General features: G+C 50.5%; 2 protein-coding genes across 3 annotated transcripts in view; one reads left to right on the top strand and one right to left on the bottom strand.

Moving 5' to 3' along the window:
- The first annotated feature begins 4,669 nt into the window (after positions 1-4,669).
- On the top strand, positions 4,670-10,190 carry TMEM261 (transmembrane protein 261). The gene is made up of 2 exons (XM_015414103.1): positions 4,670-4,905; positions 9,832-10,190. Exons 1-2 carry the CDS (start codon positions 4,710-4,712, stop codon positions 9,897-9,899), a joined length of 264 nt encoding a protein of 87 aa, XP_015269589.1. The 5' UTR covers positions 4,670-4,709; the 3' UTR covers positions 9,900-10,190.
- Positions 10,191-12,994: 2,804 nt separating this feature from the next.
- The window catches only part of UBXN1 (UBX domain protein 1), a 17,456-nt gene continuing 7,026 nt past the window's right edge, over positions 12,995-23,424 (bottom strand). For both annotated transcript variants that reach the window (XM_015414101.1, XM_015414102.1), the window contains exons 6-10: positions 22,599-22,790; positions 21,041-21,092; positions 19,020-19,145; positions 14,951-15,131; positions 12,995-13,357 (exon numbers count right to left, since the gene is read on the bottom strand). In XM_015414101.1, the coding sequence (XP_015269587.1) occupies positions 13,308-13,357; positions 14,951-15,131; positions 19,020-19,145; positions 21,041-21,092; positions 22,599-22,790 (601 nt within the window). In that variant the 3' untranslated portion in view covers positions 12,995-13,307. The remainder of the gene's footprint in view (positions 13,358-14,950; positions 15,132-19,019; positions 19,146-21,040; positions 21,093-22,598; positions 22,791-23,424) is intronic.

Genomic DNA, 23,424 nt, shown 5'->3' with positions numbered 1-23,424 from the left:
CGGCCATTTTTATTCTTTTTGTTGTCAAGTTGCAGCTGACTCATGGTAACCAGTGTTCCCTCTAAGCTGAGTTAGTGTGAGCTAGCTCACAGTTTTTTAGCCTCCAGCTCACACATTTTTGTCTTGGCTCAGGCAGGATGGCTCCAGAGCCAGCGAATTTATGCAGCAGCCGAATCGCTCGCTCACAACTTTAATGCCAGTAGCTCACAAAGTAGAATTTTTGCTCACAAGACTCCACAGCTTAGAGGGAACATTGATGGTAACCCTGTCGGATTTTCAAGGCAAGAGGTGAACAGAGGTGGTTTGCCATGGCCTGCCTCTGCGTAGGGACCCCGGACTTCCTTGGTGGCCTCCCATCCAAGTATTAACAAAGACAGACCCTGCTTAGCTTCCGAGATCAGGCTAGCCTTGGTCTTCCAGGTCAGGGCATGAAGGAGGATGTTCAGGGATGCTGGCAGAGTAGAAGCGGCACCAGTCTGCTGCCCCAAATCAGTACTGTTTTTGCCTTGCAGGCCGGTCCCCCTCCACCTGCAAAGCCGCCTTCTGGGGTTCTCTGTTTTGTCGTGTTTGCATTTCTGCTTCAAGGCAGCTTATGCGGTGTTCGCAGGAGGTCTCCTGGGCAGACACCGGAGAGACTCAGACTGGCAACATTCTGGCAAAGCTGCTGCACTGGGTGCTTTCCAGCCAAGCCCTGGTTCTGTTTCTTGGTCATGTGAGGGCATACAAGAACAGCATTTCCTATTCTTAAGCACTTCCTACCCGTAAGCGTTTCTCCCGTACTCTAATTAAGCCAGTTTGGTGTAGTGGTTAGGAGCCCAGACTCTTAATCTGGGAGAACTGGGTTTGATTTCCCATTCCTCCGCTCGCAGCTGCTGGTGTGACCTTGGGTCACTCACAAGTTCTCTCAGAGCTGTTCTCTCAAGGGCAGTTCTCAAAGAGCTCTCTCAGCCCCACCTACCTCACAGGGTGTCTGTTGTGGAGAGGGGAAGGGAAAGGAGATTGTAAGCCGCTCTGAGACTCCTTCGGGTAGTGAAGGGCGGGGTATAAATCCAATCTCTTCTTCTGATTATATTTTGCATTAGAACAAAGTTTGAGTCCCATGGCTCCTTTAAGACCAACAAAGTTTTATTCAAGGTATGAGCTTCCGTGTTCACACACACTTCAGGTACAAACAGTGTGCATGCACACAAGAGCTCATACCTTGAATACAGCTTGGTTGGTCTTAAAGGTGCCCACCTGGATCTATATTTTGCATTGCACTTTTGCATCTGGACTCCCTTCTTGGCAGCACCTCTCCCGCCTTCTGACTGAGATGGAAGGGCTCAGGGGTCTCAATTCCTACTCGTGTCTGATGGAAGGGAGCTTTGACTCTTAAAAGCAGATACCCTGGGAATCTTGTGGGTCTTTACGGTGTTGTTAGACTCGAATCTTGCTCTTCTAATGCAGACCAATCCGGTGATCCACCTGAAACTATGCACACGCCTGTTTTCCACGATTAATTAACCTTAATTTGATGAAGATAGATCTAGGTAGTTAGCTGTGCTGGTCTGAAGCAGAACAAATTTAGAGTCTAGTGCAGTGATGGCGAACCTTTTAGAGACCGAGTGCCCAAACTGCAACCCAAAACCCACTTATTTATTGCAAAGTGCCAACACGGCAATTTAACCTGAATGCTGAGGTCCTGAATACTGAGGTTTTACTTTAGAAAAAACAACTCATACATTAACTTAAGATGATCCAAACAAAGTAAGGAAAGCAATCCCAAATGCTTTCATTTACTTAAAATTATTTGGCAGAGAATTCGACACTTTAATGATGGTCTGGGCCTGGCTGGGGCGATGGCACGGGTGCCCATAGAGAGGGCTCTGAGTGCCACCTCTGGCACCCGTGTCATAGGTTTGCCACCACTGGTCTAGTGGCACCTTTAAGACCAACAAAGGTTTATTCAAGGTATGAGCTTTCGTGCACAAGGCACCCTTTTTCAAATACATTGGAATGGCAGATGAGGTTCAAACTTATAGCCAGAGAATGAACAGCAAATTAGTATATAGCATGATGATGTTTAAGTTATGCAAAGTGAAAAACTAAATAACGATAGCTAAATTAGTTTTTCACTTTGCATAACTTAAACATCATCATGTTGCATGTTAATTTGCTGTTAAGTCCCTGTCTATAAGTTTAGAACCTTACCTTCCATTCCAATGTATTTGAAAAAGTGTGATACGAAAACTCATACCTTGAATAAACCTTTGTTGGTCTTAAAGGTGCCACCGGACTCTAAATTTGTTCTGTTAATTTGATGGACTTTAAGTTAGCTGCCCCCTGAGGAATTTAAATGGCCCCCCTCGGCCAAAGAAATTCTGGCTACAGGCCTGGATACAAAAATCACATAGTAGGGTCCCAGCTTCAGTCAGCTAAACACAGTAGTATGGACCACAGTCCCTAATAACTTACCTAAGTGACTGTGAGTCATTTAGTAACTGTGAATCACTTGTCGCCAGTATAGAAAAGCTGTCTTGAATCATTCAGTTTTGCATAGTTTGCAGAAAGCCAGGAGAGCTGGCTTGAATCCTGACCTCCTCAGATGGGCTGTGACCCCAGCTTTCCAAATAAGATCATAAGAACATAAGAGAAGCCAGTGTTAGATCTGGCCAATGGCCCATCTAGTCCAACACTCTGTCACACAATGGCCAAAAATACCAGGTGCCATTAGGAGGTCCAGCAGTGGGGCCAGGACATTAGAAGCCCTCCCACTGTTGCCCCCCCCCCAAGCACCAAGAATACAGTGCATCACCTGCCCCAGCCTGTGAGTTCCTATCTATACCTTGTGGCTAATAGCCACTGATGGACCTCTGCTCCATATGTTTATCCAGTTCCCTCTTGAAGCTGTCCATGCTTGTAGCCGCCGCCACCTCCTGTGGCAGTGAATTCCATGTGTGAATCACAGTGAAGCAGCTCTAGGAAAGACGGCAGAAGAGCTGAAGACAAGCTGCAAAGTGCACAAATACACCACAGTGCTGTAAGGAAAGCGGGGAGAAGAAACTGTGCCAGGAGGTTAATGGAGGGTGGAGGGTAGGTCTATCACTGGCTCTTCGTCACACTCACGACAACAATGCAATTACCGGATTCAGAGCAGCCAGCAGATCCCCATTGCAGGCTTCCCTGCAGCATCTGGCTGGTCAGTGTTGGATACGGGAGGAGATGGATCCTTGACGGTTGCCAACTCTGGGTATGGAAATTCCTGGGAAACGGGGGGTGGAGCCAGAAGAGGACCGGGTTGAGGAGGGGAAGCACCTCAGCAGGGTCCAGTGCCACAGAGCCCACCTTCCAAAGCAGCCATTTTCTCCAGGGGAACTGATCTTGGTTGTCTGGAGATCCACTGTAATAGTGGGAGGTCTCCAGGTCCCACCTGGAGGCTGGCAACCCTGCAGCAGGGCTCTTCTGCTGTTCTTACAGTTTATAAAAATGTTTTCCCCATAAAATATGCCCGGTGTGGTTTATGACAAAAATGACAGGGATACAATAAAGCAAAGGTACGTAAACCGTTAGCAACGGTAAAACGATAACATGGATTATTTGGCCAGTTGTTGTTCAGACAGCTCATCTGCACTGAAGATGCATCAGCCTCCCACTTGGAAGGGGAGGGGGAGGGAGCACGAAGAACAGCATCTGTCGGCAGAGAAGGAACTGTTTTAAAAGGAGGATTTTGCCAAAAGTGGGACTCCCATTTCTTAGGAACAGATGGCAGAAAGTGGGCTACCCCTGGGGAACAGATAGGTGGAACAGCTATTGTATATAGGGGTGAGGGTGCTCGATATGTGTGTGCTCTAATTGTGGTCTGGCTCCTAAAGACGACTTGGGGAGGAAGGAACTTGAGCATTCACTCAGCAATGGGGCCCAATATATTAAGAACACGAGGAAGAAGAAATAGCTGGAAATATCTTCTGATAGTAATAATGACAGTAGTACCCCCTTTGAATTTCTGCAAAGTTAGATCATTTTGGGGAGATTAAAATCACAGAAATACCCATGTAGAATATTCAGCTCCAGGATGGGCTGTCCTTGTAAATATTTGGATATTTCAAATAGGGCAAAGTACAACCACTGGCTGCCTTACGTGTTCAAGTCCTTACAAATGTATGCTGTTGCTGAAACAGCTGCATGGCTTCTCAGTTCAGTTCAAGGTACCGGTTCTTACCATTCCACATGCTTTAAGTGCCCTCTCTCTATGCCAACTTTGGTCTGCCCACCAATCATTCTTGATCCTATTTAGGTGTTGTGCTCAGTCTCTTAAGATCACAGACGTTTTCCCTTGCTTTTGTGAACAAGTTTACAACTTTTTATAAAAGCATTTATACATATACATCCAACAGGCTGTTTCACGTGGATGTTTTGTAGACTGTGCAGAGAAGCAAACCCAAATTTGGCACTGAGTCGTCTCTTCTCTCCTGGCCTCGCCACCCCGCCGTTTGAAATTTCCTTTAGTCTGCCAACTTTGGCTACGGCACAGAGCAATTTAATAAAGCAGAACTGATGACTGCGGAGGCAATCGGCTGCCCGGACGTTAATTATGATGGCACACAGTACGTCCTTCCATAGAGAGGGAATAACAGTAATAGACGGTCCTAAATAAACGTGTTTCCGTTGTTCTACACGAGCCGCTTCCTGTGTTTCTGGGAGCCGCCATTTTTCTTCCAAGGGGGGGAACGATGTCGTCCAACTCCACAGAGGTTGCTCCTCCAGCCCCCCACAAGCCCCTTTTCGGGTCCTGCTGGGGCTGCCGCCTTCTGAGCGGGCTGGCGCTGATCGGCTCCGGCATCTGGGTGTACTTGGGCCCTCGCAGGGTCATGCAGCAGGGGATCCCCCCCAATATGTGGCACATCACCCAGATGACTTTCGCCATCAGTAAGTGCGGGAGGGCGGTGGGTCAAGAGCCTCTACTCCACTGGCCTCACCGTCTGGGCGTGGCATTGAGACAAGATGGCAAATAGTGCCTCTAAGCCAATGTTCCCTCTAAGATGTGGAGTCTTGTGAGGAAAAATTCTACCTTGTAAGCTCCCGGCATTAAAGTTGTGAGCAAGCGATTTGCCTACTGCATAAATCAGTTTGCTCTGGAGCCCTCCTTCCTGAGCTGAGACAAAACAGTGTGAGCCAGAGGCTAAAAAACTGAGAGCTAGCTCACACCAACTCATCTTAGAGGGAACACTGCTCTAAGCATGTGCGAATCTGCATTTTTCTTCTCGTCGTACGACTTAGGCCACATTTGGAACTCCAAGTTAAATAAGGTTTTTAGGGGCGGGGGGGGGGAGGGGGACAGGAGAAGAGCCCTGCTGGGTCAGGTCCAGGGTCGTCCTAGCGTCTTATTTCCACTTCAGCCAGATGATTCGGGGAAGCCCGCAAGCAGAACGCAAAGTTTTCCGTTATCATTTGTTCCCAGTCTTTAGTACTGAGAGGTAAAGCTGTAACCTGGTTTGCTATAATAAACAACTGTGGGTTGAGCTGCTCCAAATGTTGATTTACTGGATCGGTTTGCTTTATTGCGTCGTAATTCCCATTTCCAAACCATAAACAGAATCTAGTAAATCAGCATTTGTGTCAAGGGTATCATGTGGCTGGGCTCCTTTTCTTGAGTCACTTAATGGCATCTCTTCTCCAGTCAGTTCTGCTACTGGTACTTTTTTTCTTTTCTTGCTGCTTTTGATGTATTGTACTGTAACATAGATTTAACATGACGGGTGTATTCAAGAATCTATTTTATATCCAGCCTCTGAATAATAAACATGAACCGTTAGCTTGATTGCCTAGAAGTGCCAGTCCTTTGAGGTTAGTGTTGGTTGGGGGTCAGATATTCCTCCCAAAGTATTCATCAGTAAGTGTGTGAGGTCAAGGGGGTTGTTTTATTTAAGTTCTTTATAGCCTGCCTTTCTCACCGGGACTCAAGGTGGATTACTTGGGGTGAATCAATACCATCAGTAGGATGAGATGTTCAGTAAATAATGAAATGGGATTAGGGTTGTAGAATGAGCCAGAAGTCTAAAAACCAGACCTGAAGCAAAGCGGAGGTGTTAGCACGACACATTAAATGATGCAAAATTGCACAACAGGATCCAACCCACGGCAAACTATACACAGTGGTACAGACCAGAGTCCCCAATAATTCATCCAAGCAACTTTGTGACAGTCACAGTGCTACCCTGCCACAAATTTAATTAGTCTTGAGGCTGCTACTGAACTCTTGCTCTTTTCTAGTGCCACCGTATTGTCTGCATAGAAAAGCCCTCTGGAATAATTCAGTTTTGCATCGTTTGCAGAAAGCCAGGAGAGTGGTGAGCCTTCCTGAACTCCGCAGGCAGGCCATTCCCCAAGGTGGGGGGGGGGCCAACAGAGAAGGCACAGGTAAAGGGCAGTTGTTGATTTCGTCCATTTACAGGTTGGCGGAATCATTGAGTTGGAAGGGACCTCCAGGGGTCCTCTAGTCCAGCCGCCTGCACGGTGCAGGAAATTCACAAATACCCCCCCCCCCAACATCCAAATTGTTTGCAGAAGGCACTCAGATGAGTGAATCTGTTGTGATGGGGCATACAGGGAGAGACAGTCTTGCAGATAGGAGGGCCCAAGGCCATGAAGGGCTTTATATGTGATAGCGAATACTTTAAATTGAGCCTGGTAACTGATGGCAGGCAGGGGAGTGACTGTGGAATGGGAATAATGTGCGTGCTCCATCTAGCTCCCGCTAGTAGCCAAGTTGTGCTAGTCTGCACCAACTGGCATTGCCAAATTGATTTTGAGGGCAGACCAATGTACAGTGTATTCCAGTAGTCTAGTCTCAGTGTCACCATGGCATGGATCCAGGTGGCCAGATCAGCTGTATCAAGGTGAGGGGCTTCCTTCCTTCCTGTGTGATCCTAATTAAAGGACTCAGCTCAGAACTGGACTGCCCTGCTTCTAATATAACAAAAACAAGACAGGCTTTGGTGTGAATACAATGGGGAAAAATAAAATAAGCTCACCGAAGAAAACCACTGTTCTATGACTTTAACACCCTTGGTTGTACTTTTTATAATGCAAATTTCTTATGTTACACAACAATCATCCTTATGTAAAGTACATGCCATAAACATAGGCAAAGCCAGTAGATAATGATGTGAGTACAATACAAAATCTTGATGCAAATATTCTTGACACTGTTTTGGAATGTTTTCTCTTCAAGTCGTCTTGATAGAGCTATGAAGTGGAAAAGCAGACTAAAAAGTCTTCGTTTTTCAAGCTCCTAAATAGCATTTATCACTCCTTCGTTTAAAAATGTGAATCCAAGGAATACAAGAGATAAAGAGAAGACACTTTCCTAGGATTAACAAGCAGTTTTGGATATCTTTATCAACTCTATCTCTCTGTTGGGTGCTCATCACCAATCTCTTGACGGAGCACTGCAGGAATGACAATAATGTGGATCAACGCAACATCTCTCTAATGTCTTCCCAAAGACATTACTTTGCATAAGGATGATTTTTGTGTGACATAAGAAATTTGCATTATAAATATTATAAAAAGTACAACCAAGTGTGTTAAATAGAACTATTTTCTTTGGTGAGATTATTTTATTTTTCCCACTGCTTCAATATAAGGCTGTCTTCTAATGAGTGAGTCCATTCGTCCCGCAAACTCAGTATTCTTTCCTCTGAATGACGGCAGCAGCTCTCCAGCGTCTTCCCCAGCATCTGCTGCTGGAGATCCTTGATGTGGGGTTACACCTAGGGCCTCCTCCAGTGAGCCCCTTCAGGGAAATAGAGAGCGTGGCCACAATTGCAACAGTGGCCCCATCTGTTGGAAGGTCACCAGCATGATCATTAAGAGCTCTGTTGAAGTGGCAGATTACCCTAGCAAAATACTAATTCTCTCCCCCCCCCGGTCAGTATCTGTTGTTAAATAATGGAATTTGCTGATGATCTCTCTAATGTCTTCCCAAAGACATTACTTTGCATAAGGATGATTTTTGTGTGACATAAGAAATTTGCATTGTAAATATTATAAAAAGTACAACCAAGTGTGTTAAATAGAACTGTTTTCTTTGGTGAGCTTATTTTATTTTTCCCACTGCTTCAATATAAGGCTGTCTTCTAATGAGTGAGTCCATTCATCCCTCAAACTCCATATTCTTTCCTCTGAATGATGGCAGCAGCTCTCCAGCGTCTTCGCCAGCATCTGCTGCTTGAGATCCTTGATGTGGGGTTACACCTAGGGCCCCCTGCTTGCAGAGCTGGTGCTTTGCCAGTGAGCCCCTTCAGGGAAATAGCAAGCGTGGCCACAATTCTGAGCAGCAACAGTGGCCCCATCTGTTGGAAGGTCACCAGCAGTCATCTCCTCTCCTGGCTAAACATACCCAGCTCCTTCAACCTTTCTTCATAGGATTTATATCTGTCTCTTCCCTTGTAAGTCTGTTCTGCTGGTTATGTGCCCTGAAAAGCAGGCTTACCTTGGGGTGGGAGATTCACATCCTGCCTTTCTTCTGTGGAATTTAAGGCTGATTTTCGGAGGTCTCTTAGCCACACACTGGCCAGGCTCAGCCCTTCTGTGCTTTAATGGAATGGCTGGATTACGTTCCCTCCGACCATAATCCGGGCCTGTGAATCTCGAGGGAGTTTGGCTTGTGTTCTAGGTGTCACAGGAAGCTTCCACATATCTCTCCACATCGCCCCAAACCTTTGGAACACCCTGCAAAAGCCGCTTTTCAGCTGGCATTCAGTTGGATGAGAATAGTCAAGTCCTCCCTCCACTTCTGGGGGGGGGGGGTTTGTTGCTTATGAGCAGGGGTCATTTTGTAGAAAAAGAGGTGCAGGAGCTCATTAGCATAACTCATTAGCATGACTTATTTGCATATGCCACACCCCCTGACATCACCGGAAGTGTATCAGAAGGCAACACCCGCCACTCAGGCTCCACTGGATTGCTAGCTGGGGGGGGGACGTGCAGATCTGTCCTCAGAGAGAGGAGGGAGAGCTTGTACCTGAATAAAACTTGGTCTTAAAGGTGCCACTGGACTGTTTTGGGCCGGGGGGAGGGCCTCTGCAACTTACCTGGCTGCTTCTGGCCCTGACGGAGGGCTGCTGGGAGCAGGGGGTGGGGCTTGTTGCATGTGCCCACCCCCTGGGCTCTTTACTGCCGGAGCTCCGCTCCTGTGTGCTCCTGCAGGAAATGACCCCTGCTTATGAGAGAGGCACCTTGTTTTACTTTTTTGTGTGTGTGCCGTCAAATGACAGCTGATTTAGGGCGACCCCATGGGGTTTTCAAGGCAGGAGACATTGCGCAGTGGTCTGCCATTGCCTGCCTCCGCGTAACAACCCTGGTATTCCTTGGTGGTCTCCCGTCCAAATACTGACCAGGGCCAACTCTGTTTAACTTCTGAGATGGGGCCAGCAGGGTCAGGGTGCCTTGTTTTACTATGTAACGTTCATTTTAAAAATTATGCTACCTTAGTGGTCTTTGGATGGAGAGGTGGGGTGAAGGCCATTAAACAAATGTACTTCTCCGCTGCTGACATCCTCCCTCTGTTCTCCTAGCCAGTTTGGTGCAGCGGTTAGGAGTGCACGGACTCTAATCTGGGAAAACTGGGTTTGATTCCGCACTCCTCCACACGCAGCTGCTGGTGTGACCTTGGGTCAGTCACAGGTTTTCTCAGAGCTGTTCTCGAGAGAGCTCTCTCAGCCTCACCTACCTCACAGGGTGCCTGTTGTGGGGAGGGGAAGGGGAAGGAGATTGTAAGTCACTCTTGAGACTCCTTTGGGTAGTGAAGGGTGGGGGTATAAATCCAATCTCCTGTTGTTGTTGTTCTAGGTCTTGTCGCCTGGGGTGCTGTAGTGATTGCTGACCCAGTTGGGAAACAGAAGCGGAAAGGGGAATGAGCGGCATCACCCTGCTGGCAGGAGTCACCCACCCGTCTCTCTGTTCAGCACTGCTTTATGCCACCTACAGGAGAACAGTAAGAAGTTAGGAAGAAGAAACTCCGGAGGTCGGTGCTGATGGTGGCAGCGTACCTGAACAGAAGGAGCGCGACTGGCATCTTCCTCTCACTTTCAATTGACTGTTTTTCTTTTCTGTTTTCATACAGCCAATGTTAGGCTGCTTTGTCCCACCTGAAGAGTACAGAGTCTGTGTTCTTCTGAATAATAAAAAACTATCTTGTACCAAAAAAACCCAACTTCGTTCAAAATAAACCAGACTTAAGTTAGGAGGCATAAACAGCATGTGATATCAGAGGCTACAAACTGAGACAAGGGGGAGCTCTTATTTTTGGATGATGTCTTTTCCCACACCCCATTGACTCTGTGCCTGTAACAAGTTCTGTTTTGTTTCCTCCTCTTAAAATATTCTGGAACTATGTGGCTTAATAGGAGCAGCCCTGTGGATCAGGCCCATGTCTTCCAGCATGAAGTTTTCCCATGATGCTGTAGGGCAGAAAAGCAATAGCCCTCTTCTCCCCCCACCCCCAATAATATTTAGTGGTAGATTGCCTCTGAAGGTGGATGGTCTATTTTAGGGGTCTGCAGTGTTAAAATAACCAGCTGTGGAGGGGGAAGGGCAGGCAAAGACTTTTTATGGGCCTGAAATGCTTCTTGAAAGTACTTTACAGGTAGGGAAATGACCAACTAGGGTGCTCCTGTGTGTATTCATTATCTGTGTGTTATCATGTATGCCATTGCCTAATATAGGACTCACAACAACCAGTGTTGACTAGTAATATATATATCATTTGTGCAAACGGGTCATATTATACTAGCTCTCTGCTGACCTCTTGCTCTGAATTCTAATAGTTTGGCCCTCTGATTGTGAAAAATGTGCAGAGCCCTGGTCGCTTTTGCGTGCTCAGGCCCAGTAAGTGATAGCCCGATCCTAAATGAAACTACCCCAGTTTTAGAGCAATGTAAGTTGGAGTCCATCCTGAGCAGTGAATTCCATAGATTAGGCAGCGTGTGGCGAAGTAACATTGCCTGCCCTTGAATCAGCCACCGCTGCGGTTCTGTGGGATGACCCTGAGCAGGAGCAGAAACACGGCAACTCCCTCTCAAAGCTAAAGTCTCGTGTTTTAGAGACGTTTAGGAAACCAGTTCCAATTTCTTCAGCCACACAAAAGGGGGGGGGAGACAGCCTCGCCCTTCCCTCCTACCCAGAAAAGCAGCAGTGTGTCATGAAAAGGCAGGTGAGGTGCCCTCCTGTTTTAATCCGCTGTCCCCAGGGTTCGACGCCAGTCACACTCAATGCTCCCTCTAAGCTGTGGAGTCTTGTGAGCAAAAATTCTACTTTGTGAGCAACTGGCATCAAAGCGAGCAGTTTGGCAGCTGCATAAATTAGGTTGCTCTGGAGTCATCCTTCCTGAGCGAAGACAAAAATGTGTGAGCCAGAGGCTAAAAAACTGAGCTAGCTCACGCTAACTCAGCTTAGAGGGAACACTGGTCACACTGAATCGGTTGGTGGCGGAGGACAACGCTGTCAAGTAGTCGCAGCTGTTTTAATCCGCTGTCCCCAGGGTTCGACGTCAGTCACACTGAATTGGTGGGTGGCGGAGGACAACGCTGTCAAGTCGTCGCAGCGGCCGCATGATGTTCTCAAGGCGAGAGACGTTCAGAGGTGGTTTGCCAAGGCGTAGCAATCCCGGACTTCCTGGGTGGCCTCCCCGCCCAAGTACTAACTGAGACTGGGCTAGCCTGAGCCACCCAGGGCCAGGGCTGAGCCACAGTACAGCAATCCAGTCATCGGTCCCTCTGGTGGGGATGGAAGTGCTCTCCCCCCTCTGTATGTCGCCCATGTGTGGGAGGGACTGCAGCAGGATCCCCCCCTGAGGGCATGTCGGAAGAAGGGTTGGATTTATATCCTGCCCTTCACTCAGAGCCTCCTTCCCTTCCCCTCCCCACAAGAGACGCCCTGTGAGGTAGGTGGGGCCGAGAGAGCTCTGAGAGAACTTGTGACTGGCCCAAGGTCACCCAGCTGGCTGCATGTGGAGGAGGCGTGGGGAATCAAACCCAGTTCTCCAGATTACAGTCCGCCGCTCTTAACCACTACACCAAACTGGCTCTGTACAAGCTTCTGCCAAATATTTCACCCCTCATCACTTGGCAGGAAGCCGTACACAAGACTCTGAGCAGACCAGATGACTCACACACACCCTCCCTTACCATGAGAGCCAGGGTGCTGGGGGGGGGGGGGCATGGCTCAGTGGTAGAACATCTGCTTGGCATGAAGGTCTCGGGTTCAATCCCCGACATCTCCAGTTCAAGGAGCAGGTAGGAGGTGATGTGAAAGACCTCTGCCTGAGACCCTGGAGAGCGGCGGCCAGTCGGGAGTAGACAGGACTGCCCTTCATGGACAAACTGTCTGGTTCAAGATAAGGCAGCTTCATAGGATCCCAGAGCTGGAAGGGGCCACACAGAGGCCATCTAGTCCATCCCCCTGCTCAATGCAGGATCAGCCCTAGAGCATCCCAGCCGCTGCTTCAAGTGCTTGTCCAGCCGCTGCTTCAAGACTGCCAGAGAGGGGGAGCTCACCACCTCCCCTAGGCAGCCCATTCCACTGCTGCACAAGTCTTACTGTCAGAAAGTTTTCCCTAATATCCAGCCGGTACCTTCCCGCTCTTAATTTAAACCCATTATTGGGAGTCCTGTCCTCTGCTGCCAGCAGGAGCAGCTCCCTGCCCTCCTCTAAAAGGGACAGCCCTTCAGATACTTCAAGAGAGCAATCATAGGTATGGACTTGTTACCACAGCAGCATGACCACGCTGACATCTTCGTAGCAGTACGTGAACCACCGCCCCAACAGGCAGAACCAAGATTTTCTTTTTTGCGGTGCAAAAAGATGCGTACACCCTGGACAAGCCCACATGAGCACAAATTCCACTATCTCAAAAGGACCTGGCCGAGTCCCAACTCTCGCTCTGCCTCTCTGCAGGTAAAGAACGGCCAGAACGAGAACCAGAAGAGAAAGAGGTTTTTTTATTCATAGTTGGTCCTCCCCCCCGCCAGGGCAGCCAAGTTGCAACGCTGCCCCTCCGCACCAAGAGGCCGGGAGGGGCCCCAACCCCCCCTCCCACCCCTCCCGCCTCCAAGCGTCGTCGATTCTGAATCCCAGCCCGAATGATAGCGCTGCTCTTGGAGTCTTTGCGGGCAGAGCCGGTTGGAAAACCAAGGTGGTGGTGGTGGGGGGCTGTGAGGTAGCCCCCCAGAGGTGGAGCACGAGGGAAGGAGAGGTTCACCTCCGGCAGCGGCAAAGGAAGGAGGGCTGAGACCGAGGTTGAGACGTGCAAAGGGGGGGGTCCCTTTTCAGCTGTTCCCTTTCTTGGCAACGATCAGCACAGCTGAAGGCACCAGACCTGCGGCGAGGAAAGGAAGAAGTTGAAGGGAGAGCTTAGCGAGAACACCTTGGGAGTGGGGTGAGGACAACGACAAAGACTAGTCATTCATTCACCAACATGGAATCCAGAACCCACGCCAGCAGCTTAGGGTTCCCAGATTCCAGCCAAACAGCTGGTTTTCACTGACGCACAGTGAGCTGCAGTTTATGTCAAAAATCAGGTTATGTCGGTATTCGCTCAACTTTGTGTTACGTGACACGACAGAGTCTGATGTTAAACACAGAAACAGAGGCGACAAAGATTAGGATTCGCCTCCGGAAACTGGGCTACCCCGCTTTCTAGAAGGGCAGAGCTCACAGGGTTAGACAGCAATAACTTGACTCAGTGGGTAACTTCCCTATGTGTGCAAAACCCCCAAGAGTGTATTTAAACCACCCAGCGAAGCTTCCACGGTAGAGTGGGGATTTGACCCTGGATATCCCAGAACCTAGTCCGACAATTTAACCGCTACACCATGCTACTCCTTACATTATATTTGTGGGGAGGGCTGGATATCTTCAAGCAAAGTCTGGGCCAACCAGTCTGCCAGGGAAGCGATAGCTTTGGATTTCCTGTATGGCCTAGATGCCCCCTTCCAACTCTTATGGTTGTGGGCTCCACCAATTCAATAAGAGACTCATATCCAGCTTCTGGAGTTGCCAGAGCTAAGTCAAGTGTCGTACATCTGTGCCTCACTACTCAGACATAACAAAGATGTCAGCCTTCAAGCAACCTCCCCAACTAGGAGTGTGCAAAAAAAATAATAATCGGTATTTTTCGGCTTCGGGTATATCAGACCCAAAAAAATATTGGTAAATGCCGAATATCCCCAGTCCAATACCGGTAAAGTATCAGGACTGGGGAAATATTCGGTATTCCCAAATATATATTCAGGTCTGATATACCGGACAGGAGGGAAGGGAGGCATTTAAAAATGCCTTCTTTCCTTCTGGAAGCCGGTTTGGCTTTCTTTGTCAATTTCACTCTCCGCCAGTCAGCTGACCCAGGGTAGCTAGAGAAGGGAAAGCAGGGAGCCCAGGCATGCTTCCATGCCTGCCCTGCTTCCCCGCCCCCCCCCCCCCCCCCCGGCCACAGCAGGTATTTATTCGGTATTTTTTTTCGTTTGGGAAAGCCGAATGCACATCCCTATCCCCAACCCCACCAATTTTCATAGCAAGTATCAAACATGGCAGAGCCACTGGAAACTGAAGAATTTCTGTAGTCCATCCACCTCTCGTATTTACTCTACAAAACAGGGAGAAACAAGCCCCCTTTTCCTGGAGGGGATCCGCAGTCTGCTGGGATGCAGAGAAAAGGCCGTGGGGAAATGAGTCCGGGTGGTTTAGAGCAGGGAAGAATCCCACAGTCGGGATACGCGAAAGGGAGAACTCGAGGGGGGAGGGCCAGACTTCTAACGCGCAGTTACAGCAGGCAGGGCTGCCACTAGGGAGAAGCTGAGCCTCTCGCTCTAGTCAAGCCCTACTGAGGCCCAAGTCCCACCTGGGGCAGTGGGAGAGGGGAACCGCCCCCTCCGCCCCCCTGTAAGCCACCCCCCAGCTGTCCCCAACTCACCCAGCTCCTGCAAGGGCTTCTCCATGTCTTCCTCGGTGAAGACGCGCCGAGGGAAGCTCGTGAGGAGGATGAAGGGCTCCTCGCCACCGTCCTTTTTCAGCTCCACGTAGAGCCGGACGGCCGCCAGCTGCTCTTTGGCTCTGAAGGTCTGCGTGAGCGACGTCCCGTCCAGCAGCCTCACCTGTCAAAGAAGAGGGGCCGGGCCGACTGAGGAGGCTTGGTGTGCCAGAGGGAAAGGGGGGAGGGCCTTCAGCACCTACAAAAACCACCGCAGCTCTCTTAACAGAGATGCTGGCCCCAACTCCATGCAACTGGCCGACTGTCTGCATGGTGCAAATGTGCGGAAGGAGTGCCTGTGCGTATGTCCCTCCCTGTGATCGGTGACGCCCGCTTTCCAAATGTTGCCGATCATGGGGAGGGGAGTGTGTGCAGGCCTATCTGCTCTGCACATGTGCGCCATGCAGATGAGGCAACGGCACGGAGGTGGAGGGAGAGGCTCATGCTTGGTCTCCCTCCTCGCGCACTGAATCAATATGCGGACAGGTCATCAGCGCAAGGCTTCTGCCACCAGCTCTGCAGTAAAGCAGGGAGCATCTGCTTGGCATGCAGAAGGTCCCAGGTTCAATCCCCAGGATCTTCAGTGAAAAAAAATCTGGCAGCAGGTAATGTGTGAAAGTCCTCCGCCTGAGACCCTGGAGAGTTGCTGCCAGTCTGAGTAGACAGTACTGACTTTGATGGACTGGTGGTCTGATTCGGTACAAGGCAGCTTCATGTGCCAGAAACTCTATGGTAAACTCTATGGTAAAACTGAAGTGAATGTAAAATAGAACAAGATGAAAGGTGTGGAGAGGTCAAAATATCTGGTAAAAGGGATTCGAGGAGAAGCGTCCAGGCATTTATTTTGCCCAGGCTCCCCTTTGGCACCTGAAAGATTTTGCTAGGGCAATAAGAGTAATCTTCTCTTCAAAATTTATACTCGGACAGCTCTCAATGCTGCTTCCGAGAATGATGCGGAAACATAAATCAATGCGACAGCAGCAGAAAGGCCTCTGCTAATGACACCAATAGAACGTTCAGCCAAACTAACAGGGCACCAATACTGTCACTGGTGCAGAACTGAAAGGGATAAATCAGGAGGGAGGGAAGGGAGAAACAGTTCCTCCAATCCACCTGACGCCTAAGTAACCAAAGAAGCTTTGATCTGGTACCTCAAACTGTAAACTCCAAGTGTGTCCGGCAACCAGCCTTGGAGAGGGAAAGGCAGGGGCCACTGCAAAAGAGGTCATGTCTTAAGCCAGCAAACATCCACCGGGGTGGGGGGGCACACACCAAGCCGGGGTTTTGCAGAAGAGCTTGGGCTGGACCCAGACTAAACTGGCAACTGCCGCCAATTCCCCCTTCCCTGCACAGACACCCCTTTTTCGGGTATCATTCCTCAGCATCCCGTGTCCTCCAGGAGCAGCACTGTGTGGAGATCAGTGGGCAGAAGTGGGAGGGGGGGAGGCAGGAAAGTCTTTGGGTGATTCAGTCATGATAAAACATTAAAAATTACAATTTATAGTTAAAAGTGGACACAGAAAACCATCAATAAGACAAAAAATGCAACCCATCGAAATGGCAATTACAGTTTCTCTTCTGTCGGCCACACCGCTGTCCTGCACGGCAGGGCAGGGGGGAGTACATGGGGGCCACAGAAGAGAAAGAGAGGGTGCCGGTCTCAACCTCCCATTGCTGTCCTCAGCTGAAAGCCTGGTGGAACATCGCTGCCTTGCAGGCCCTGTGGAACTGCATCAGATCCCGCAGGGCCCTGATTTTATTTGGCAGAGAGTCCCACCAGGTCATGGCCAGAGCCAAGAAAGCCCTCTAGGGCCAGGGATCACCAGCAGGTTATTATCTGCTGATCTCAGGGTTCTCCTGGGGACTTATTGTAGGAGACAGTCCCGAAGGTACATCCTGCCAGGTGGATCCGTATCCTCCTCTCCACATGGCTGCAGTCGGAAGGTCTGAAGCCAGAAGTGGTCTGCCCTTAAGGCTACCTAAAGCACTCATGGCGCGGGAGAGGTCGGCACCAGGGCTTACACTGGCCCTTGATGACTGGGATTGCTCCCGGGGGCTGCTTGGAACAGCAAGAGGCCTGGGGCAAAGCAGTCATGCACCAAGTCAGACCGCCGGTCCGTTCAGCTCAGCATGGTCTCCTTTGACAAGCAAGTGGCTTTGACATCTGGGACCCTTTGAACTGGAAGTGCTCGGGACTGAGCCCAGGACCTTCTGAAGGCAGAACAGGTGCTCTTGGGTAACAGAAATGAGAAGCACGCATACTGGGTGTGGGATACACATTTGAGTGCCAGTGTGTGTGAACAAGATCTTGGGGTACGGGTGGACTGTAAGCTAAATATGAGCAATCAGTGTGATGCAGCGGCAAAAAAGGCTAATGTGATCTTGGCTTGTATCAACAAAGACATAGTGTCTAAATCGCCAGATGTCATAGTTCCATTGTACACCACATTGGTCAGGCCACACCTGGAGTACTGTGTGCAGTTCCAGAGGCCTCACTTCAAAAAAAGGATGTGGATAGAATGAAGCGGGTGCAGAAGAGAGCAACGAGGATGATCAGGGGTCTGGAGACCCAGCCCTACGATGAAAGGCTGAGGGACTTGGGAACAGGGGGTTGATGTAGATGGCCTATATGGCCCCTCCCAACTCTGTGATTCTTCTACTGAGCCATGGCCCTTCCAGTTTGGTCTCAGCCCAGGCAAGAGAAGCTCCACCCGACGGCCAGCATAATCAGGTCTGTGTGTGGTGCCAGAGCACCTGTGTGCGCTTCCCCTTGCGGCTGCTGTGGTCCTCGGAAATTAACTGCAGCAGAAGCAGCAGCAACTGAAATACCAGGAGAACCGAAGTGAGAGCTTACAATGCCACTAACCACAAGGTGGCCTGGAGCCAATTCCATCTCCAAAGTTCCTCTTTTGCTGCTCTCGCTTCTTCTGTCTGTACGATCGTCTTTGGTTTACTGCTCTCAGTACAAGTCAGTTACCGCAGCTGTTTTGTGAGGCTAGCATTGGTTGCAAGCGACTCTGGGAGCCTACCTTGGCCAAAAAGCAGAGCACGCGCAGAGTGTCACACACAGCTAAAATAAACATTTTCAACCAGGGGGAGGCTGGCGAACAGCAAAGCCTCGCCTCTCCAGAGTCACCTCGACAAGAGCATTTGTCTTGAGCAGAGCCCATCTTCCGCCAGAAAAGTCACGAGGCCTTCCCCTCCCGCCCGCCCGGCCACCCCTGGCCCATTACCTGTATCCTGCACTGGTCGTACTCTCGCTTGACAGGGGGCTCCTGGCTAGGTGAGGAGGGAACCGGTGCGGGGGCGATTGGCTCGGGCGGGGTGGATGCCTGGGAAGAGCTGCTGCAGCCACCGAACTGGAGAAAGGAGAAAAGAGGAAATGATTCAAGCTGCCGTACACTAAGTACTGATCCCTGCGGTACCCCACTGCTTACCCCCCTCCACTGAGAGAACTGCCCATTTATACTCACTCTCTATTTTCTATTAATTAGCCAGTTTTTGATCCATGATTTTTGAGCTTACTTAGGAGCCTTTGATGAGGAACTTTATCAAAAGCTTTCTGGAAGTCAAGGTAAACAATATCTATTGGATCCCCCTTGTCCACCCGACAGCCAGCATAATCAGGTCTGTGTGTAGTGCCCGAGCACCTGTGTTCGCTTCCCCTTGCGGCTTCTGTGGTCCTCAGAAATTAACTGAAGCAGCAGCAGCAGCAACTGAAATACCAGGAGAACCGAAGTGAGAGCTTACAATGCCGCTAACCACAAGGTGGCCTGGAGCCAATTCCATCTCCAAAGTTCCTCTTTTGCTGCTCTCGCTTCTTCTGTCTGTACGATCGTCTTTGGTTTACTGCTCTCAGTACAAGTCAGTTACCGCAGCTGTTTTGTGAGGCTAGCATTGGTTGCAAGCGACTCTGGGAGCCTACCTTGGCCAAAAAGCAGAGCACGCGCAGAGTGTCACACAGTCTCCAGGCCTTCCCCTCCCGCCCGCCCGGCCACCCCTGGCCCATTACCTGTATCCTGCACTGGTCGTACTCTCGCTTGACAGGGGGCTCCTGGCTAGGTGAGGAGGGAACCGGTGCGGGGGCGATTGGCTCGGGCGGGGTGGATGCCTGGGAAGAGCTGCTGCAGCCACCGAACTGGAGAAAGGAGAAAAGAGGAAATGATTCAAGCTGCCGTACACTATCCCACCTGACCAGAGAGTTTCCCTTTCATTGCTCTGTGCACAGCAGATCCAGCCACGGAGCCATCAGCGACCAACGGTCTGAATTCGTTCTGTTAGGCCGGGCTTGATAGCATAAGCAACCCAAGCTGCTGTTCCTTGCAATGTTATTTCCAGAGCGTCAATGAGTCTATTTAGGACTCCGTGAAGGAGCCCCCTTTTTCCAGTGAAATCTAGGGCCCAGAGTCAAGCATGTTGAGTGCCTGAGCTAAGGGCATCTGCCACTAGGAGGGCTAGCGCTTTCCCAAGGATACAGCATGGCCTCCAGCTGTGATTTTCAGAAGGGATTATAAAGCTTTTTTTTTTTAGACGATACCACGTTGAGCTCAGACAGGGGCACCTCCCTTGAAGTTAAGGGAAACAACCAAAGTTAAAAGAAGAGTTCCCGCTTGCAATTTCGTGTGTGTGTGTGAGAGAGAGAGAGGGAGAGAGAGAGAGAGAGAGAAGTGTTGTCAAGTTGCTGCTGACATAGGGTTTTCAAGGCAAGAGGTGGTTTGCCATGGCCTGCCTCTGCATAGAGACCCTGGACTTCCTTGCTGGTCTCCCATCCAAATACTAACCAGGGCCGACCCTGCTTAGCTTCTGAGATCTGACAAGACCGGACTAGCCTGGATCACCCAGGGCAGGGGGACAGTTTTAGCTGCCCACAATTAGCGAGGGCTTCCTGGCTGCTATCTTCACCATTCTCTGTCTGAAGGGGAAACCTGGCCCCGTCTAAAAAGGTGATGAAGGCGGTGATAGATGGGACAACTGCGAACTTCCTGAAGAGGCCTTCCCTACCTCTGCATCACCACCAGCTAGGAGGTGCCACTCCACCTACCCCTCTCTTCCCCACCCCTACACCAGGGCTCTGTGGATCCTTCCTCCTCTGAGGATTCGAACAGATCCCTGTGATCCCTGCCATCACTGCCGGGCACTAGAGACCACAGTGGACCTCAGGAGGACAATTCAGCAGCATGGATCGGCTGGTTGAGAACTGCCCAGTTCCACCGAAGGTACTGAAGCCAAGTTCTGTCATGACACTGGATTTCAGGTCTCCACTGCATTAGTAAACGATCTCACAGAGCACCTGAAAGAGCTGCTGAGGGGCAACCCCTGCGCAAGGCTGCTTTGGGCCGCAGAAGTGTCTTCTTGGGTTGTTCTGTTTTTGCATGATGACAAGTTACCAGAAGGGTGTGGAAGAGACTCTCGGGGGCGGGGGGATTAACGTACAAATCGGTCCATCTTCTAGATAAAGGAAAGTTGTCACCCAACACTTGACATGGGAGGCTGCAGTACACTTCTCCGGCAGTAGGTCTACTTGCAGGCAAGTGCCTTGGCTGCTCTTTGGGAATGGCAGGCTGGATGCTGAATCCAAATGTCATTTTCAGTGGAAAAGTGAGACTCGAGCACCTTACAGACCAAGAAGATTTCCAGGGTAGAAGCTTTTGAGAATCTAAGCTCCCTTCATCAGATACTCTCAGGAAATCTTGTTGGTCTCTTAAGGAGCGACAGGACTCGAATCTGGCTCTTCCGCTGCAGACCGACATGGCTACTCAACCTGAAACTATCTTCCATTGGTGTAACTCACACCTGCAAGGCAGGAGGGTTGGCTGGTTCCTGGCATGCTGTGCCTTGGGGACAAGGGATGCTCAGGAACAGCATGGGGGGGGAATCAGCGACACCTGCCCTTCCTCCCACTAGTGGGAAACAACCTTTGAATCCAACCCTGTTGTGTCTCACACTGCGTGACCCACACAGCCACAGAGACTCTGATCTCCCCCTCTCACTGAGGAACAACAGCAGAAACACCCCCTTCCTACGCACACCCACCTTCTTGGCTCTCTCAGCCTTGTCACGTTCAATCTTCTCTCGCACACGCTGCCTGGGGACAAAAAGAGCAGATTTAATGGAGGCAGTTGTAAAAACAAGTACGCTACCCCGTCAGGCTCAGTCTCTGGAATACAAGAAGAGCCCTGCTGGATCAGACCAGTGGTCCATCTAGCTCAGCATCCTGTCTCCCACAGTGGCCTCAACCAGCTCCTCTGGAGGGCCAACAACAGGGCAGAGAGAGGCCCCTTTTGTTGCCCCCTGGCTCTGGGATTCAGAGGCTTAGTGCCTCTGAAAGTGGAGGTTCCTCACAGTCAGCATGGCTAGTAGCCGCTAATAGACTCATCCTCCGTGGATCTATCTAATCCCCTTTTAAAGCTGTTTATTCCTGTGGCCATCACTATATCCTCTGGCAGCCAATTCCACATTTAATCAGTCTCTGTATAAAGTAGCATTTCCTTTTCTCCGTCCGTCCTCCTCCTCCAGACACGCAAGTCTCTCTAGATTTCAAAGTCTCCCATATACTGAGATCAGCCTTTTCAGTGGCTTCTAAACCTCTTCCAAGACGGCAGCGCCCAACACAGAAGGCCCAGGGAAGGTGTCCAGTATCCTGGAGAGAGGCAGGCCGTCTTTCCTCCCGTGCTCCTCCAGTCACAACATTCTCTCCTTCTTCAATACACCCCTCCCCAAAGCCCTATTCCCTTCTCTTCCTCCGCAGTACACCCGTTACCCTTCCCCTCACCCACATGCCTACCCCCTAAGAGTTAACTAGAAATGTCTCATTAACTGAAATTATGTTGGGTCACCCAGCATTTCCAAATGCAGGCTCGGGATGGTCTAAGTCGGCAGACGAGTTACGTACAGCGAGAAATCCGTTCACTCTCTTCCTTGGTCCAGACAGCCCCTCGCTCCCCCAAGCCCTGGATCGCTTAGGAACGTAACTCTAGCTTTTGTCTAGCAAGCCACAGACCAGCAGGTGCTTTCTGGAGGAAGAAGGAGGGGAAGAGGAGAGTTTCCCCTCCCGGGCTTTAGTCCAAGTTGTTCTCTAACTTCAGCATGCGAAGCAGGTGCCTCTTCACTAAGTGACAACTCCTGCCCAGCAGCAACACAGGAAGGTGCCTTATGCCCTTGGCCGATGTAGCCTGGTTAGGTCCAGTGAGTCCTGCTTTGTGGTGACATCTTTCTCTCAGGAGATACCAGAGACTGAACGGGGGGAATACCTTCGCCACATAAATGCGTCACGTGAAACAGACACGAGGCTGCCTTGTGCTGAATCAGACGTGGTCCATCACAGCCAGGAGGTCTGCCTACTCAGACCAACAGTCGCCCTCCAAGGCCTCAGGTCTTTCACATCACCCATGACCTGATCCTTTTCCACCGGAGACGCCAGGGACCGAACCTGGGACTTTCTGCATGCAAAGCAGTTGCTCTTCCCCTGAGCCCCGGCGGCCCATTCCTTTGCCTAAACCCACAGCTGGGCTTCCTGCCGTCCAGCCCGTAGACGCGGCCTCCCCGCCTCGGGGGCTAAGCCGTTCCCTCCCCCTCCCCGCAGGGCTCTCACTTGGCCAGCTTCTCCTCCATCTTCTCCTTGCGCCTGTCCTCCGCCAGCTTCTTCATCTCGTCCTCCTGCAGCTTCTGGCGGATGAGGGAGAGCTCCTGGCCCTGCTTCCGGCGCTGCTTCTCCCGCTCGATGCTCTCCCGTTTCTCCCGCTCCTCTCGCTCCCGCTGCTTCTGAGAGATCAGCTCCATCATCCTGGGCAGGCAGAGGAGGAGTGGGTCACAGGGCCACTTGGCACCCCCCTGGGCTCTCCCAGAACCCCTGCCCCAAGCCTGCCCTTTTACAGAATAATCTCCCTTTTCCAAGATAACGTCCAGAAAGCACGGAAGATATTTGAAATGGGCCCTAAGGGCAGTCATTAGTGCCTTTGCGGGGCCGTTTAATAGAGAGTTCCAGGATCCTGTGTTTGGGGCAATGGGACAACCTCACGTGAACACACACAAAGCTGCCGTGTACTGAATCATAAGGGTGTCAGAGAAGCTGTGCTGAATCAGGCCAGTGGCCCCCCCAGTCCAACACTCTGTGTCACACAGCTGTCAAAATCCAGGGGCCACCAGTGGGGCCAGAACTCCAGAAGCCCTCCCACTGTTGCCCCCCAAACACCAAGAATACAGAGCATCATTGCCTCATACACAGTGTTCTGTCTATACGTTGTGGGTAATAGCCACTGATGGAGGGGCTGTGGCTCAGTGGAAGGGACTCTGCTTTGCATGCAGAAAGTCCCAGGTTCAATCCCTGCCATCTCCAGTTAAAAAGAACCAGGCAGTAGGTGATGGGGAAAACTTCTGCCTGAGGTCCTGGAGAGCTGCTGCCAGTCTGAGTAGACAAT

The sequence above is a fragment of the Gekko japonicus genome, unplaced genomic scaffold, assembly GCF_001447785.1.
Source record: "Gekko japonicus isolate JY-2015 unplaced genomic scaffold, Gekko_japonicus_V1.1 scaffold3760, whole genome shotgun sequence".
NCBI lineage: Eukaryota > Metazoa > Chordata > Lepidosauria > Squamata > Gekkonidae > Gekko > Gekko japonicus.
Note: the sequence above shows the minus strand (reverse complement) of the source record. Positions and strands in the feature narration are given on the sequence as shown.

Bases quoted from the DNA above. Each gene is read 5' to 3' on its own strand.
- TMEM261 (XM_015414103.1), top strand. From the start codon at position 4,710: ATGTCGTCCAACTCCACAGAGGTTGCTCCTCCAGCCCCCCACAAGCCC. The intron at 4,906-9,831 runs GTAAGTGCGGGA...TTGTTGTTCTAG, and splicing joins CCAGATGACTTTCGCCATCA to GTCTTGTCGCCTGGGGTGCT.